The sequence below is a fragment of the Argiope bruennichi genome, chromosome 9 (assembly GCF_947563725.1).
Source record: "Argiope bruennichi chromosome 9, qqArgBrue1.1, whole genome shotgun sequence".
In the NCBI taxonomy this organism is placed as follows: domain Eukaryota; kingdom Metazoa; phylum Arthropoda; class Arachnida; order Araneae; family Araneidae; genus Argiope; species Argiope bruennichi.
Genome location: NC_079159.1, coordinates 120,491,856 through 120,510,033, shown reverse-complemented (window position 1 = coordinate 120,510,033; position 18,178 = coordinate 120,491,856). Strand labels below are relative to the sequence as shown.

The following is an 18,178-nucleotide window of genomic DNA, read 5'->3' as shown; positions in this document are numbered from 1 at the left end:
TTGTCTTTGAGTGAAATTTACTGATTCTGATTCCTTCCGTATTTTTGACCAAACTCTTCTATCATTCACTTGGCCGGATCCGTTAACAAATTCATCTATCCAAGTGGAGTTGATACCTCGAAAACAGAATGGAATAGTTCAGCCGCATAAAATTTTGTACGTTAAACTGTCAGCGTCAATTCTATGGCAAGATATCCAAAATCCATACTCAGTTTTTTTTATCGTATTATGAAACATCGTAAATCCATTTATCGTATTATGGTGGATTCTCCACCATACTCTGTTACTATAAGAGAAAGTCGATTTTACCACACATATTCTAAATATGTCATAAAATTCTTGAATTACTTGAAAAAACAACTATGATTTAACTAAATTCTAGGATACAATGAACAGCTTTCATTTCTTGAAGTTTCGTCATATAACTACAGTGAACAGAAAAATAGAGAAAATTTGAATAAAAGATTGTGTAATCATAATTTAAAAGACTGTTAAGAAAAGTGATGATTAGTTTTAAAGTAATGGGGACAAATATATTTAATATATCAGTGCTAAGTTTGAAAAACCTCTGATTTTCTACCTCCATATCTACGAAAAGCAATGCAATCGCGCCGAAAAAAAATCAAACCTTTTAGTTTTGAAGAATTGATACATTTCACACCTCTGTAAATTTGAAAGAAAAAATTTTGCATTAAGTATGTATGCGAATACCATAATTTACAAATACAATAAACTAGATAATAAAATTTCGCATGTAAAATAAGAGGAAGCAATTTTACTTTTTTTTTCTTCATTTTCATAGTTTTTTTCCTATGTTATAATGGTTTGATTTCACAGATACGATTTCTTTGATACTGATGCATTTTAACGAACAACCGGAAGAAAAACAGATGTCATATGAGAGGTGGCCATAGTAATTTTAAGTTTGGTAATACAATTTAACAGCTTTCAGAAGAACATGGAAAATAATTTAGATCTTCATGAAATGGCAGACGACGATAGAAATACATTGAGAAAAGACTAGTAGTGGATGTGATATCGAATGGTAAATAGGATTGAATTTCTGAGGATTTTTTTTCACGAAATATATGATAATCCTATCGACATTTTGTGAAGCATTTTTGGAAGAAACTGTCGCAAAGCTCTTTCATGCATTTTTTCTCATAATTTTTAAAAAATATTCAAATTTATTAATAGTATGTATAAACATATTCAAGCCATGGCGCCAAACAATGCAACGAATCGACTGGGGACACAGAGAACTTATATAGTTGCAGTAAAAAATTGGCGATACACAGTTTTGGTTCTCTGAGAAAAATAATAGCCCACGCATCTCAGAAGTTAAAGTTACATTGAATCCATAATTGGAGTGATTAGTAAATTATGTTTAAACGTAGTTAATATTAAATTATTACTATACGTATATGCATTTTTTTCGAGTTACCTAATTATTTGCAAAATGAGCGAAAGTAATTTTGTTTTTGCGTTCGATGGAAAAGAAAATGTATATACAATTCTCCTTATTGTTATTGCTTTCACCTTTTCGATTTTAATAGCAGAATATCAACCGTTTTATATATATATATATTTCAAATATCAAGTTTAACATACAACATGTAACGAAAACTAAAGTAGGAATTTTGTCTTTTTAATATTAAGAGTTATTTTAAATTAGAATTAAAACATTGACCGAGTATTATAATCCAGAATCAATATATTGTAAACAAATATTTATTGTACCAGAATAAATTTTTCTATTTCCTGAGAGGTTTTTTTTTTTGGGGGGGGGGGGATATGAAATACCCTACATAATTTCTAATATTTTCTTTAAGCATTTTTTTTTCAATCTCGTAACGCCTGTTTCTCTGAATACTGGCAAACATAATGAATGTGGATCTTTTGATAAATTGGAGGATTATTAAAGTATGGGATAAACGGTTTTGCTAAAAATTTATTTCATTTTGTAGTTATTATTTTGCGTATTTTTAAAATCCCCTCTATGTTAAACAAAATGTTTCTAAATTTTTAAATAATACTAAACACAGTAATTAATTGAATTTTTAATATATACTTTAAGCATCTATTTCTCCTAAGCTTTTCTAAGAAACTCTTTTTGACATTTTGATGTATAGTAAAAGATTGCCACAAAATTTTACAAAATTCATTGATGCCATCGTTTTTTTAATTATGTTTCTAAAACATTTTTCTTTCAATGCATTAAAGAAAAAATTGATGCTTAGGATCCTATTTCTACATTTCTTTGTATAATAAAAATGGGTTATTCATTCTGACGATATGCAAGTAATTTCTTTTTACAATGGCTATCAGATTAAAAGTTAAAACAATTTTTCTGTCACTATATAATTTTATTTTATTTCGAAGCGATACTCTTTTAAGTTTAAAATTGGATAATGTTATTGCTAATACCTTTTTCAATCGTTTTGCATTTTCTGTTTGCATTTTTTTTTTTTTGTTTTTTTGTTAACGGAATTACTGTGCAGTTTTTATTTAGGTGCTGATAAACTGTGCGAATGGGAACTTCTAAACAAAATGAAGCAGATTGTTTAATTCCTAATCAATATGCCAACGTACGTGTGACTCCGTAATCATCTGTCGTGAATAAGTCTGTCATAAACAGTTCTAAGATATGATTGGCAGGTTAAAGACGGGCTTACATCTTTTTGTGTTGTATATTAGTATATCGATTATAGATTTACAAATTTCGGGAAAATATTTCCAAAAGTGAAAACTGTTTTAGATCTAATCAGTAAAAATGGCTTTTCTTTTTTCTGAACATTAAATTCTATTTATTCTACGACTATTTTTCACATACTGTTAAGAACGTATTCTTATTCAACAATAAGAGAACGAAAAGGAAGTGATGTCAGTCTTAGGATTACAAAGTACATCCTACAAAAGCCAGAAATTTTTTAAAACACTTAGGAATAATAAAAATAAAGGCAATTAAAATCAATTAGAAAAGACGATGACCACTTTGAATGAACCCTTTATGGCAGTTAATTTACCATTTAATTTTTTATTAATTTAGATTGTTTCCAAGCATAGAAATGATACTTTTATCACTACCGATGTTGAATGAAAATATCATAAAACATTTAAAAATATTTTTATTTGTTTAATTTCGATTGCCATATAAAGTATCAGTAAAATCTTGTATCACTCTTTTAATATTATTAATAACTTAAGGGGGAAATTGATTTTCTCCAGTTTTTGAAAGTGTTTGATTCGATTATTATTCATAGTTTTCTTTAAAATCGTAAAGTTTTCCTTGCGATGAAAAGATTTTCTGCATTCTAGTTATTTTATATAGAAATAACCTATTCATGCGTTATATTTTTAGTAAGTATTATCATTCAAAACAGGCTGATTTAGTCGGTTAGTATATGGTATTTGAAAAGCAATTTTAATTTGGGTGCCAAGATGGGGAAAAATTGTTAATATATTTTGCTGTGTCTATCATTAGGTGTTCTGTTATGTTTTCCCCCTTCTCTAAGTGTGGCTGGTTCAAGCCTTATATTAAGATCAGCGATCTCCCATCTCGTGAGGTCTTTATTTTTATTTAAGTATGACTTTTTAAAAAATTCTGAATTTTTAATAGAAAAATACATGTTTATCAAATAAAATAACGAAAAAAATTTCTCTTAAAAAATTAGAGATGCTTCTAAGAGTTATAAACCCCCTTTAATTTTTTGCATCTTTCAGAGATAACTAGGCACTGTAAATTGTAAAACAAATTGAAGTGAATCCTTAATCTTTCATCTCTTCTTCTTGATTTCATGATTATTTTTTATACTACAAGAAACTAAATCTACTATCAAGATTTTCCTCTCAGTTTCCCCGTATATTTTAATACCATAACTCTTCATATTTTATGATTCATCATAAAAAGAAAACTGAATACACATTTTAAATCGCAGCATTATTTCCCAAATTTGATATAGATTTACATTTTTGATATCAAGATCATATATCAGTATTGTTGTTTAATGCATGCTTGGGCATCGAAAACATCCTTTTAAACTTAATTGTAAACTTAAGTTCCGAAAATGTTATTTTCATTTTGGAAGCGATCTGTAACGTGTAGATTCGTAAACATATCGTCAAATATATTATACCTCGTATTATCGAATGCTTTTTTAATACATTTCCTCGAGCTGAGATTTAAATTTTCGTTGAAATGTCTACAGTAAAGCAACGCTTATCCATTTCGTCTTTTTACATTATTTAACTTTATTGACCGCTTTATAACAATCTCAATTATTCATTTTTAACTATTGCAGTTACAGAGTGCTTCTTTTATAGGAAATAAAGGCCGTAAAGCACAATATTTACCATCATTGGCCGTTCCATTATAACCCCAATTCATTTTTAACTATTGCATTTATAGAGTGCTTCTTTTATAGGAAATAAAGGAACATAAAGCTGTGATAAAGCACTATTTTCTATATTTTGAAAAGCATACACTTCTCTGCTATTATTTATTTGTTCCTATGAAGGATGTAGTTTTACTTAGAAATTAAGTTAGGTTACACTCTTTTCCCCATCCACCTTTTCAAAATAAAGAAGGCAAGAACGGTAGAACATATGGGAACATTCCTTGATTGGAGGTGAAATGCGGACAATGGTAAGGTCAATTCAAGGTCCTTTCTCAAGACTGTTCTGAATTTTTTTTAAATTCTTAAATATTTGACAACCAAACTTGCTTTTATTTCTTTACTGTTTTGTTTGTTTCCTTTTCGAAAAAGTAAAGCATTTTCTTTCACAGTGAAATTGAAATCTATGTGTGCACATTCATTTCTACTAATTTGTTTAAAAGTACGATTATTCTCCCTTTTACGATAAATATTTAATTTTAAAATTTTACTTTTTTATCCTCAATATTATTTAATGATATACTGTTAATGTCTTTAAAGAAACTTTAAATTTATCACTTTTAAATGAATTTTCATTAAAATTGTAATAAACAAAGTTGTTTGCGAAAACTTGGATTAAACATCTTTTAATTTATACGTTTTGTTTGACGTTAGTCCCTTGAGAAACATATAAATGGTGCTTTACTGTATTAATAGATATCATACGGTATATTACAAAATATTTTTTTGTGCTTTTAATGGGATATTATACACCGCTCTATCAAATTAAAATAATGATTATTCTGTAGGATGAAGTTCATCAGAAGCATAAAAAATCTCCAATCTCTCAGTCAGTCAGTCATTTAGGATCATATGTGTTGATGTCAAAGTTAAAAATTTTTGAATTTAGATTTTCTCTCCCCTAGTTGTATCTTACACAAGGATAAAAAAAAATGTGTTTTAATCGCAAAGAAATTTAGTATGGACTTTCTGAATATTCTACACGTCTTGAAGAGCATGAAAGAAAAGATTTTGGAATTAAACATGTGTATCAATGCAGCACTGAAATGCTACAACCTAGACAGAAGGAATTTGTAAGCACTACATTTTCATCGCATCTTGAACAAATTCCCTCATTGCGAAATCTGTCTGTCCATACGCGTGGATAAGAGCGAGCGTACTCAAAAATGCAATTAACCAGATGATCGAAATTTGGCATATCATTTTCGATCTAAAGTATAAATCGCTGAGAAATGCTGAGCCATACAATCCAAGCGTATTACCTATATCTCGATCTGTCTATTCGAATAAATGGTTTATTGGAAGAGGTTTAAAATGCTCATTTTAAAATTGTTCATTCTTATTTTGCACAAAATTTGCCATATTTTGTGAGCATACAAGGTTTGTGTTTACTGTCAGAGGAACTAGAAATATTAAAATACTAGAAGATCTCCCCGTAGAGATGGACGGTTATTCTCAGATTTCATTGTCACAGATTAACTAAAGAAAGTAGTAACAAAAAATTTCCTGCCCATTGACAGAATACTTAATGAATAAAAGGAATATATTTTTAATGTAAATACATCGAAACATTTAAAAGTTATAGGCTCTTCTGTATCCATAATGTTCACGAACACTCAAAACAAAACTAATCGATTTCAAACAAGTAGTGATCTATTAACAGAAAAAAATAATAATAAAAATTGTAGACCTCAACTCATTGTCCTTAGTTACAATCCCGCATTAAAAAAAATGTAAATAAAATATGTAGCTGATGATCCCATAAGAGAAAATAATACAAATGACTATCAACAGTCCCATCAAGTGAGAATATAAAGGAACTGTATAATATAAAATAATAGAAACTGCAAATATCAAATCATTGATTTTTGCTACAATCCAGTATAAAGAAAAGTAAATGAAGCATGAAATTTACGATCCCATGACTAATATTTATTCATCCTTAGCGTTATTCGCACCCATGCCTGATGTTTCTTGATGCCAAAATAGAAGCTGGGGTTTTGCCGGGGATATTTTTAAACTCCGCCCAGTGTTAGAGACTGCGCTGGTGAATTATAGATATATTGATTGTATAATGTTTTTCCCTATATACTGTTGACAAATCAGTGTTTGTCATTTTGATTATCATTCTTCTTCTTTCATTTCTTATCTAAATCTTATATAAAATTTTATGTGGCTTCTTTTTTTCAGGTGTCGATATATGTGGCCTCAACCCCAACATCTGTGGAATGGAAGCTGGTTGCTACAACCAAGGAAATTCTTACATTTGCTTGTGTCACGATCTTGAGCCTGCCGATGCAAATAATAACTGTGATCGGAACGAAAGTATGCTTGTTCTTCTTTTTTGTGTATTATCGAAAAAATGCAAATGTTCGCATTTTCAGTATCCTATTTTTAATATTAAATATCAAATTTATCATGCAAAAATACAAGTCATGACCAGTTAGCCTACTGATTTTATGAAAATCGATGTTTTATGTAAAATTTAGTGTCGAGTAAGGGGTTGACATTAAATTTGAAATAAATAATTAAGAGCCCTAGTTAATAAACATTGCACAGCTATAATTATTTCATCTAATTCTGAAATTTATGAGGATTGTTCAAAAAATTATACATTGACTAATTAACCCCTTAACCTCTACCCCTTAAATTAACTCCTTAACCCCTACCATTTTTTTTTGTTGAAATTTTTGACTGAATAATTTACATTATATGCGCAAAAAGTGGTGTAACGTTAAAACTATAAAGAAATTACGTTTTCTTTTAAAAATATTTCATATTTTTGAAAAAGGGTATCGTTATAAAGTTCGTTAAAAAAGGTAAATTATAAAAAGGGTATGGTGAATAAAATCATTTGAATAAAAAGCAAAAGACTGAATAAGCAACAGATCATTACTATAACCTCTAAATTATATATTTATGTATGATATTTTATTATAATACTAGCCGCCTTTGGCGACCAGCCGGTTCGCCAATCTTAATGTACGTTAAAATTTTAATAATTAAATATTTTATGCAATTCCAACTTTAATAGATTCTTCAGCAAAATATTTTAAAACTTCAAATTTTGATAGTCATATAATTCACTCATAATATTATAAAGGCCTTCAGTCATAACGTGATATGTATCTCTCTCATTTTCTGTTACCCCTCGTAGAATCTATGCTTTAAATTAAAGTGTAAAGGATTAATCTGCAATTAATATAATAATATTTTTTTACTGAAACAAAGCATTTTTTTTAATAATATGATTACTGATAATAGAGTCACTGAGCGTTTAAACTTTATGGGCACTAAAGAATATCTTTCTTAATTTATGTAATATCTCAAGAATTTGTCAACAAAATTTTCTCAGATTCATCATGAATGGATCGATTCATTAACAATGTTTCATTTTAAATGCATCAAACACTAAGAAAATAAAATGAATCGTTTAAAATAATCGGTCGAAAACAGGTTTAAAAAAACTACTTAAAAAACGATGTACTTAAAACTATAAGCATATATAAAAAATATATATAACTAACATAAATACAATTTAATTACAAAAGCATGCAACTAACCTAAAAATAATTTAAATCATTGAAAACAGGTTAAAAAAAACTACTTAAAAAACGATGTACTTAAAACTATAAGCATATACAAAAAATATATAACTAACATAAATACAATTTACTTACAAAAGCATACAACTAACCTAAAAGTAATTTAAATCGTCCGTTGATAATGGTTGCCATGCCAACAATCAGAACACAGTGCGCATGCGTGAATTTTCTTCGCCTTTTACAGTAACGCAAATGCGTGAATTTTTCTACGCCAGTTGGGGTAACGCTATGCAGATTAGACATTTTTAATTTCCTTTATTCTGTGTTATTTTAATTCAAAAGTACTTCAGAATGAATCTGAAACATGGATTAATTAACAGTGTTTAATTTTAAATGCATAAAACATTAAGAAAATAAACAGAATCGTTTGAAATAATCCGCCGAAAAATCTTAACCCTAGTCTCATTACTGTTGGGAGAAAAAAAAGAACTAAAGCCTAAATCATTTGGCGTTGGGGAAAATGAAAGATTATTTTGGCGGAAAAGTTGGCGGTGGGGAAAATGGAAGATTTTTTTGGCGGGAGAGTTAGTTTTTAATTAATAATTAAAATTCTAATTAAAATTTCAAAAAAAGGGACCCCAGGTGCACATTCCCGACCTCTAAGGTATACATGTACCAAATTTGGTAGCTTTATGTCAAATGATCTGGCCTGTAGAGCGCCAACACACACACACACACACACACACACATTGAGCTTTATTATAAGTATAGATATAGATAAAAAGCAAACCAAAAATATAATGCTTCAAATAAGGACAATTCTATACTTATTTATAAAAAAAGCTAACTTGCATTAATCATAAAAATGAATTTAGTGCTTCAAGTTATAGACGAATTTAAAATTTGTTCATTTGTTGTAAAGAAGCAAAGCACAAAATAGACACTTTTTGCTACACACCATAATGACTGATATATAGAATGAAACCAAACTGCCAAGTGTACCAAACATACTTTTAGCGTTGAATAGCCTATGTAAAATTCCAGAATCCTCAAAATGGGGATCGTGGCAGCTAATGGGTTAATAAAAAACTAGCAAAAACGAAAGCAGAATGCACTAATCGACGTTAAAAATGGCATATGAACTAATTAGAATACGAGTAACAAGTTTAAATCTCGCAATTAAATCTTGCAACCACATTTTAATTAGAACGTGTCTTTACGAAATACTCTAAATAGTTGAATAATTATCCTTTCTATAATTGTAAGGCTGGAACTAAACCTTTAGGAACGATATCGGCTACAATAAAGTCCTGCGTGTAGAAGGTATGTCCCATTATTGGCATGGAGGTAACTCGATGCCCCAACATTATTTTACCTTCAAGGAAAGCAAGATTATTTTTACATAGCCTGCTACTAATCTGCCACTCATAATGCTTTTCTGTGAAGTATCTTCATCTAGCAGGAGCGCAAGTACGAAGAATAGATGTTTAAAATTAGAATGTTATTAATGAAGGATAGCTGGCAAATCTCTGTCTAACTAGAGCAAAGAAAAAAAGCAAGATGCAATCGCGAGCATTCACGAGAACCGACAAGATTTAATAATCTTCCTTACAATGAAAACTAACTTGCATAAATCCTAAAAATGAATTCATTGCTTCAGAAATTTATTAATTCGAAGCAGTGAGGATCAAAACATCTAAGACGTGGACTCGAAAATTCGATCCTGAAAGTTTCAAGTATATATATATATATATATATAACATAAAGAATTAGGCAGTATATTCGATTTATCATAAAGCTTTGTTATTTTCAAAAATTTTTAATGCTTTCTCAAGGGCGGAAAAATGTTTCACAAACTTAAAATTTAAAACTAGATAAGAAATGGAAGATAAGGAATAATAATTAAAAATGATTAATTTGTACAGCAAAATTCTTCTTGTAGAAAATTTTAGTAATTACGTATTTTCCTAAATATATATTTAATCTTACACTTATTGATTGTTTATTGCTTATGATCTAGTCAAAGATGCAAAAACACTTATAAATAAAGAAAAAAAAGGCAAGAAAAGTAACTATAAATTTTCATTTATAATTAGATTTTTTATTAAAATTAATTATAAATTAATAAGTTCTCATTTAAAATTTTCCTGCTAAAAAATAAGAAACATTCTATCGAGAATATACAAGGGGTGTTCAAATCAAAAGGTACGAAACATCATAACATGCCGCTATGGGAGAATGTAACGATACATCTAGGGATGCGATTGGAATCTGGCTTAGATCGGAGCATGCGCGGGTGCCCGCATGAACAGGAGAGAGCAGAGGCTCTTATAAAGACCGCCGTCCAATTGACTTGACAGTGCATGTGAAGACAGGATCCCGTTATCATTGTAAAATTCGATGATTGAGGAGCAGCGCAGCGTTATCCGAATTCTGACAGCGGAAGATGTTACTGACCGCTATTCATCGTCGGATGGTCACCGTATATGGGGAAGACTGTGCCAGACAAGCCAGTGAGAAAACGGAGTGCCAGTTTTCGTGCAGGCCGTGAGAGTTTGGTTGATGATCCAAGACCAGACCAGGCCAGGCGAGCATAGTCATTACGGCTGATCTCATCAACAAGGTGGACGACATAGAGAGAAGTGATTGGCGTGTCACATTGCGAATGTTGGCTGTAAAATTGGATGTCAGCGTTGGAACAGTGTGGACAATTGCTCACGAAAAGTTGCGTTGTCGGAAGGTCTGCGCGCAGTGGGTTCCGAAGCAGCTGACGGACCAGGACAAGGAATTGAGTATGGAGCTAGCACTTCAACTTCTGTTTTGGTATCATGAAGACCCCGCTTTCCTGGAGCGGATCGTCACTGGTGATGAGAGCTGGTGCCATCACTACGAGCCAGAGACAAAGCGGGATAGCATGCAGTGGAGGTATACTTCCTCACCTCCCCCTAAAAAGTTCAAAGCCGTGCCGTCAGCAGGCAAAGTGTTGCTCACCGTCTTTTTCGATTTCCAAGGTCCACTACTTGTAGAATTCCTCGAGCACAGACGAACCATTAATTCCTATATGTACTATGAGAAACTCCAAAGACTACGCAGTTCCATCAAGTACAAAAGACCGGGGCTACTCACGGAAGGTGTGGCTCTTCTCCATGATAATGCGCGTCCATACGTCTCCAGGGTCACACACGCGGAACTGGCCAAGTTCAAGTGGGAGCAGCTCGACCATCCGCCCTATATCCCGGACATATCGCCCTGCGATTTTCATGTGTTTGGTCCCCTGAAAAAACATCTGAAAGGGAAGCGCTTCAACTCGGACGGCGAACTCAAGGATGCTGGGAAAGACTGAGTCTCGTCACGGCTCCATGAATTCTGGGAACAAGGAATCCTTCGGCTCGTTAATCAATAGGATCGTTGTGTTCATGTCTATGGTGTATACTTTGAATAAAGTCTTCATTTATACCCACATTGTCGTTTCGTACCTTTTCATTTGAACACCCCTTGTAATTATGTTTTTGGTAAGTTATTGAATTATTCAAATTTAATTAAAAAGGCAAAATATAAATACATTCAAAGATTCCAGGTATTTCATATACTCGTAGAGAAACTGCGGTTATTCGAGGAACAAGATTCTCACCTGAGTACGATTTTTTCACATTCAAAAAACTTTTTCCCATAAAAAGTCATTTGAAGGATTTGCCCATAAAAAGTAATCGAGGTTGTATAAATCAGGAAATCGAGGTGGTTAAAGAGCTGGTTCACCACGCTCAGTTCAGCATGCTCCAAAACGCCCTACTTTATCCATTAACTCAAATTCCTCTTTCCTTTTATCTCTTATCTGTTGTGTTTGACTCTCACAGCATCGCTTGTTTTTATATACATTCTTTTGAAATAAATTATTGTTACAATGCCCTCCATCAGGTCAAGTTTGTGCAATGAATACAAATTCATCAGAATGTCGGGTGTTTTGAAATGATTAGCGGGAAATAATTATAATAGAATTATATAAAGTGAAAGAATGTCTGTAAAATAATTTCATCTTCAATGTGAGTGCCCTTTAGCCCCCTATACATTGAAGTCGACAGGTGGGTTTTTCTCATATTCTGATCAACACGTCTTGAATAATGGACATAACAACGACTTCTCTTTTAGTTCATAAGTGGCGAATAACACAGCTAGGCACTTATGCATTATACTTTATAAAATCTTTAAGAAAACCACCCAAATTTATTAGGGCTAAGCATGAAATCGTCTCGTTCGCGTTCATTCTCTTTTGAATTGTAGAGACATTTGGTTGTCTTTCCTTTAAGAGGATGCATGACTTTTTCAAAATAATGAAATCATCTATGGATATCATCACTGGCAGAAACGAACTTAATAGGGATCGCAAGTTAAGCTATAATTGCAAATCCTTTCTTTAGAAATGCAAACACGTACACACACACATGTGCATGTGCGTAAGTCACTATCTTAATGGTGACGATTGCACACAAAAAGTTATTGAGCTATAATCATAAATCATGACTTTGAAAACAGGAAACACAGTACGGTGCAAGCTCGAAAAATCATCATTTTGATATTAACAATAATTTGCAAAAATTAGAGATAAGTTTATAAGTCTGCGCTCAACGTTGATCTTTCATTCCAACATTAGATCGTGGTTTATTACCTCATCTAAAAAATATAGAGAGAAATTAAACCCCTGAAATTCGTTTTGAAATGGATGGGTTCATTAGAAGTTCGCTTTTAGTTGACACGTAGATTCATTTTTATGTTTTTAAGTTCCGTTCTTTAATAACTTGGAAATACGGAAATGTATATTTTAAATTAATGAGGAACGGTACCTTCATTTATGTTATAATAACAGAAACGTTTAATAATTTTTTAGTATGTTATTCAATGTTATTGAAACGATACATATTTTTTAAATTCTTTAACGTATTAGATTACCTGTAATTGGCAATATTGCTGATATCGTTTCACAAATAAATTAAAACTTGTTTTTAAAAGTCAAATTATTATTGAACAAAAAATAGAATTAAAAATATTCATTTATACTAAAATTTTGGAACTTCTCAATCAATTTTTTTCTTCTTAAATTCTTTACAAGATGGCATCATTCATATATAATTAAATTTAATTCGGCCAATTGATTAAATGATAATTTTCTAAAAATAATAAAATACTAAATATAAAATTAAAATATTATTAAAAAACTAAAAATATAAAATTTCCTAAAATACTCACATGTACTTCCATCAGGAATACGCAGATATTGAAAATTTCAGGATTATTGTATATAAATAAATGGATGATAAATCGATGTAAAAATTCAATCCTCATAAACTTAAAACGAGTCAAATTAAATAATAATTAATTAAAAAAACCTATTGTTATAAATATATTACATACAGTTGGATACAAAACTAGACTACCAATGCAATGCTAATAATTAGTGGATATTAATAATGCTAATATAAAATGGTCGATTAAAAGATTAATCTTTTTATTAATCTTAAATTTCTAAAATAGTTTAAGTAAAAATGAGGAGAACTTTGAATATCTTTGGTTTTGAATGAAAGTTCTAAACATTTTTAAATAAATTTGAAAATATTTTTATAATTATTCAACAACTAAAGTAGTAATATTTATAACAACTAAAGCAGTAACATATATACTACTTTTGTAATATAACTCAGAATATATTGAGGTTGATTGTTGAAAAGAAATTTCGCAAGTCATGAATTCTATGAATGAAACATCAGTTCTCATAAGATAAAATCCTATATAATATATAGTATGTATATTGAGAGTATTACCATGATATATATTGTGGTAGAAAATACGAACTATAGTAAATTGCAAATATTAGATGAATTATTTGATCCTGACTTCATTTATATGTGAGCGAAATTCAATTTTTAAATAGTTAGATAGTTACAAAAAATATGTAAGCTCTTAGAAATTTTACTCCCTAGTACAGGCAATAAAAAAAAGGGAGAGTTAAGTCATTAGGATTATCTTCATTGAAATCATCTGTCTTTTATTCATCCGATTGATAATTAAATGCTCTACTGGCGGTTATGTGATGGAAAACTAAATTAATGAATGATGAGAGAAAAGCAGAATAAGCAGTTCTTTAGGGAAATACTTCAGATCTCATCATCTGCTATTGGTTGATATTATGTGATAAGATTTCTTCTTATCTGGATTACCTTATGCAGTGATGATCTTATTTATTTATTATGTAATAAATAATTAGATTAACTGATGATGAGAGAAAAACAAATTAGGTGATATATTTGGAAAGGACAGCCAAAAAGGATAAAAAACATTTTCCTATTCTTCATTAAAATTTCCGTTTTCGCAGTCTCGTCCTCTATTAACTAATACTGCTTTCAGATCCTTCCTTGCCAACTTCATCGACGGACAACAGTGTCACCAATGACTTGCTGCAAGTAGCGCCCACGGAAGGATCGTTTGGCCCTCATCAACTGCTCGGGATGCTTTCTACGTCAAAACAAGTCCCTGTTAACACCACAGAATCGGTGAGAATTTTCCAGTGTTTTTTTTTCCTCTTATTTCCTTAATAATTGTGAAAGAACTTTTTTTTTGAGAGATAGAGAGAAAATATTCAACAACGTTTTAAGTTTATAATCGGAAAATAGTTCACTATGATGGTCGAAACATAATATTTAAAATAAAATGTGTGCACAGAAAGGGAAAGTAAGAAGTCAGGATTAACAAAATGTGTATTTAAAAAAAAATTTAATAGTTGAATGAAACTCCGATTTTTCTTCTTATGGAAACCTAAAAGTATAATTACATTAGGAGTACTTCAAGAGATATGCTTTTGTGTTTATAGAACGCTGTCACAAACCATGTTTCGGTGCGATTATAATCTTTCTAAGAAAATGAAATATGTGAAAGTTTGTCAAAAAAACACGTCTAGACAGTTTGAGCGGTGGAAATAAAGTAAAGAAAAAAAAAGTAATTTTTAAAGTTTTAAAACAGGAAATTTAATACGTATCGATGTGAAAAAATAATTTTCTCACTCATAAAAGTCACTAATCTTCTCACTAATAAATGTGGGCAATGCAGAAAAAGAAAATTATTTATCATAGCTTTTGAGGCGTTTTAAATTTAAAAAGCGCCTCCTATTCAGAGGCAAGTAATTTTAAAAAGACTCTGAATAGGAAGTTCAACTGTATGTGGAGAACATGGTCGAATGCCCAAATATCTCTATCTCTATGAATCAAATTCTTTTAGAATCTTCCATCATCGGTTTTCAGACCGATGGTTTTTATATGTCGCATAAAAGTCATATATATCAAACAAAAATTGTCACGCAAAAGATTATGTACATGTATTTATTGCAAAGGGGAAACACCCATGAGTTTCGATCAAAATAATTAATATTAATCAAATGATTAGAGGATGCCTTCGTTGATTTTTATTGCTGTAGAAATCCAGTTAAACTATGAAATCGTTTATTTCAAAGCAGCAAATGAACCCAATTTCATCGAAACCCAACCGAATCATTTCTGGTTCATTTTTTGCCGATGAACCAGATTTGGTTCTTAACTTCTATGGTACGAATTCTTTTCCTAACTTGGAGCAATATTTTTATTTTCAATTTTGTTAAATTTTAGATGTCTTATAGTGAGGCTGGCTTTTTATAGAAAACATCAAATGTATAAATGAAGTTCAGCGTAATAAAAAACGTACAAAGCGACATATAAAAAAATTAAATGTAACAAAAAAATATAAAATTTCGATGATATTTATTTATGAACGTTTAAAATCTAAAATATAGATAATAATACAATTAAAAAATAAAACATTTTATATATTAATATAAATACGTTTATTGAAAATTAATACTAAATTTATTAAATTTTGTTTTATTTCGTAAAAAAAGCATAATTTAGATTCAAAATTTATATTAATTAAATTTAATTTTGTTATTAAACTATATTATAACTTGACTTGAGCAGTTTTCGAATTTTTGTGTCAGCCTGATATGTTTGTTTTAGATATGTCAGATGCTCACATTTTACTTTTACATAAACAATTCATTCTAGAAGTTTTAGAACAGAAAAACTTTAAATGACTCCTAATATTTATTTGAAAAAATGGCGAAGAAAAATATCTTTAAAATTGCTGCAATTAAATAAAAAAAAAGGAAAGGCGATGAATATGGAAAAATTCTAATTTCTAATATTCTATGCACTTGGGATGTGAAGTGAGCTTTGTAGCATCGCTTCGGGCATAGAAATGCAATTTTCCATTATCTTTATGGGTGGATGGTTATGGATGCATGAAATAAATGATAAAATTCATATTTCCATACTTAAATGATTTATATCACAAATTCTATTTATTCTTAGTTATACAAGTTGAGGTTTTATAAGATTTCATAAAAGGACAGTATTTTTTCTCAATGAAATGGAATGATTTTCTTTTTGTAAATATATAAGAGTTTTGAAATTTCAGTAATGAAAAATCCAGCAATATTATGAAATCAGAAAATATAAATTTCAGAAACAGTTATAGCCTCTGTGGTAAGTCCCCCTTCGATTTTGAATAATGAACTTTGTTGAAATATGATAATCATTCTCCCTTCTTCTGAGTTTAATTGCCCAAATAGTCTTTTTTCTTCAAACAAAGAAAGGGATTTGGTCACATTTATGGAAACTCCATTTCACATTTTTAATTTATGTTCTTGCATTTGAAAATTAAGTTTCTTATAGTTTACTTTGTTTTTGTTTCTCCATTAATTAATTTATAAAAATAATAGTTTTTGTAATATAAGTTATAGATCAGATAATAAAGTTTTTTTTTTTTTTTTTTTACTTATTAGCAGTGTGTGCTTGGAATGATGAAAATCATCATCATTATTTGCTTCAAATAATAAAAGAAATTTGGAAGAAAACAGTCAATTCGCTAGAGCGACATTTTATGATTTTAATTGAACCACAGAAACATAACATATCCTTAATTTATCTGATTATTACACTTTTTATTCAACAGAATACCATTATATTCAGTTTGTTTCATATGTTTCTAAATAAATAAACAATGGATTCTTTTCTTTATTTCTGATAATTAATTTTTCCCAAGAAAAAATAGCAAACCTGGCACTAAAATTGAACGGAGGGATTATTATCTTGGACAATTCATATTTGTAGCATTACTATTAACTTGTAAAAATTCATCCGAATTTTTTTTAATTTACATGTTTTGCAGAACAACACACAATCGAACGAGCCTTCCCATATCATCCCTCACACATCCACTGGATTTCCAGGTCTGTCCGCTGTTCTGGGGACATGCCTATTTGTCCTCATATTCCTGGTTCTCTGCAGCCTCGTCCTTTTCCTCTATCACAAGCGCAAAGGCACCCTGTGCTGGTGGCTGTCGGCAAACAGGAGGAGGAACGCCGCCGCCATGTCACTCAGCAAATGCATGGAGCAGTACATCGCCAACCCTAACTACTACTCCACTTCGCCGGATGCACCCTTGCTGGGGATGAGACAGCTGCAGATACCTTCTGATAACGTGGTGCTTCTTGAGGAAATCGGAGAAGGTTGTTTCGGTAAAGTCCACAAAGGTAAACCTCTCAATTTTATAATTTGTTGTATTCTTTTGTTTCCTGCGGAACAGCTTTTTATTGCCAAAAACCTTGCCAAATCTAACTCCTGATCAGAAATTTGCACCAAACATGAGCATCTCAAGTCCTAATTCGGTATCATAACCTTACATCTTGTGTTAAAATATCTTGTCGCTAAATGCCTTGTTCAGTATTTCTCATCAAATATGAGCAAGATCACTCTGAATTGCAGTCATAATTATGATGAAACTTGAACATCAGCTGTTTGATTCATCGTAATAACCTCGAATTAAAAATTAATATCGCGTGTTTGATTTACAATCATAATCTCGGATCAAAAATTAACATCGGGCATCTAATTTGTAGTCATAACCTCAGATCAAATGTAAGAAGCATCACACATCAGATTTGTTACAATCTCAAATCAGGGAAGATTGTATTATTAAAAATATTAAATGGACTGATATTTAGGTGCAATATATTTTGTTACTTAATCCTGTAATCAGTGTGCTTCATTTAAAAATACAAAATATACTCACTTTATATGGGCGTTGATTGCTTATTTCTTTAGTATAAAAATTGGGAAGTATAATTTTAATACAAACATTTATTTAGCGTTATGATTATGATTT

At 30.4% G+C, this 18,178-nt stretch overlaps 1 protein-coding gene across 1 annotated transcript in view; it reads left to right on the top strand.

Annotated features, from left to right (window-relative positions):
- The window catches only part of LOC129984841 (NT-3 growth factor receptor-like), a 268,319-nt gene that overhangs the window by 202,893 nt on the left and 47,248 nt on the right, over positions 1 to 18,178 (top strand). The window contains exons 2-4 of the mRNA XM_056094808.1: positions 6,585 to 6,719; positions 14,336 to 14,481; positions 17,183 to 17,546. Of these exons, the coding sequence (XP_055950783.1) occupies positions 6,585 to 6,719; positions 14,336 to 14,481; positions 17,183 to 17,546 (645 nt within the window). The remainder of the gene's footprint in view (positions 1 to 6,584; positions 6,720 to 14,335; positions 14,482 to 17,182; positions 17,547 to 18,178) is intronic.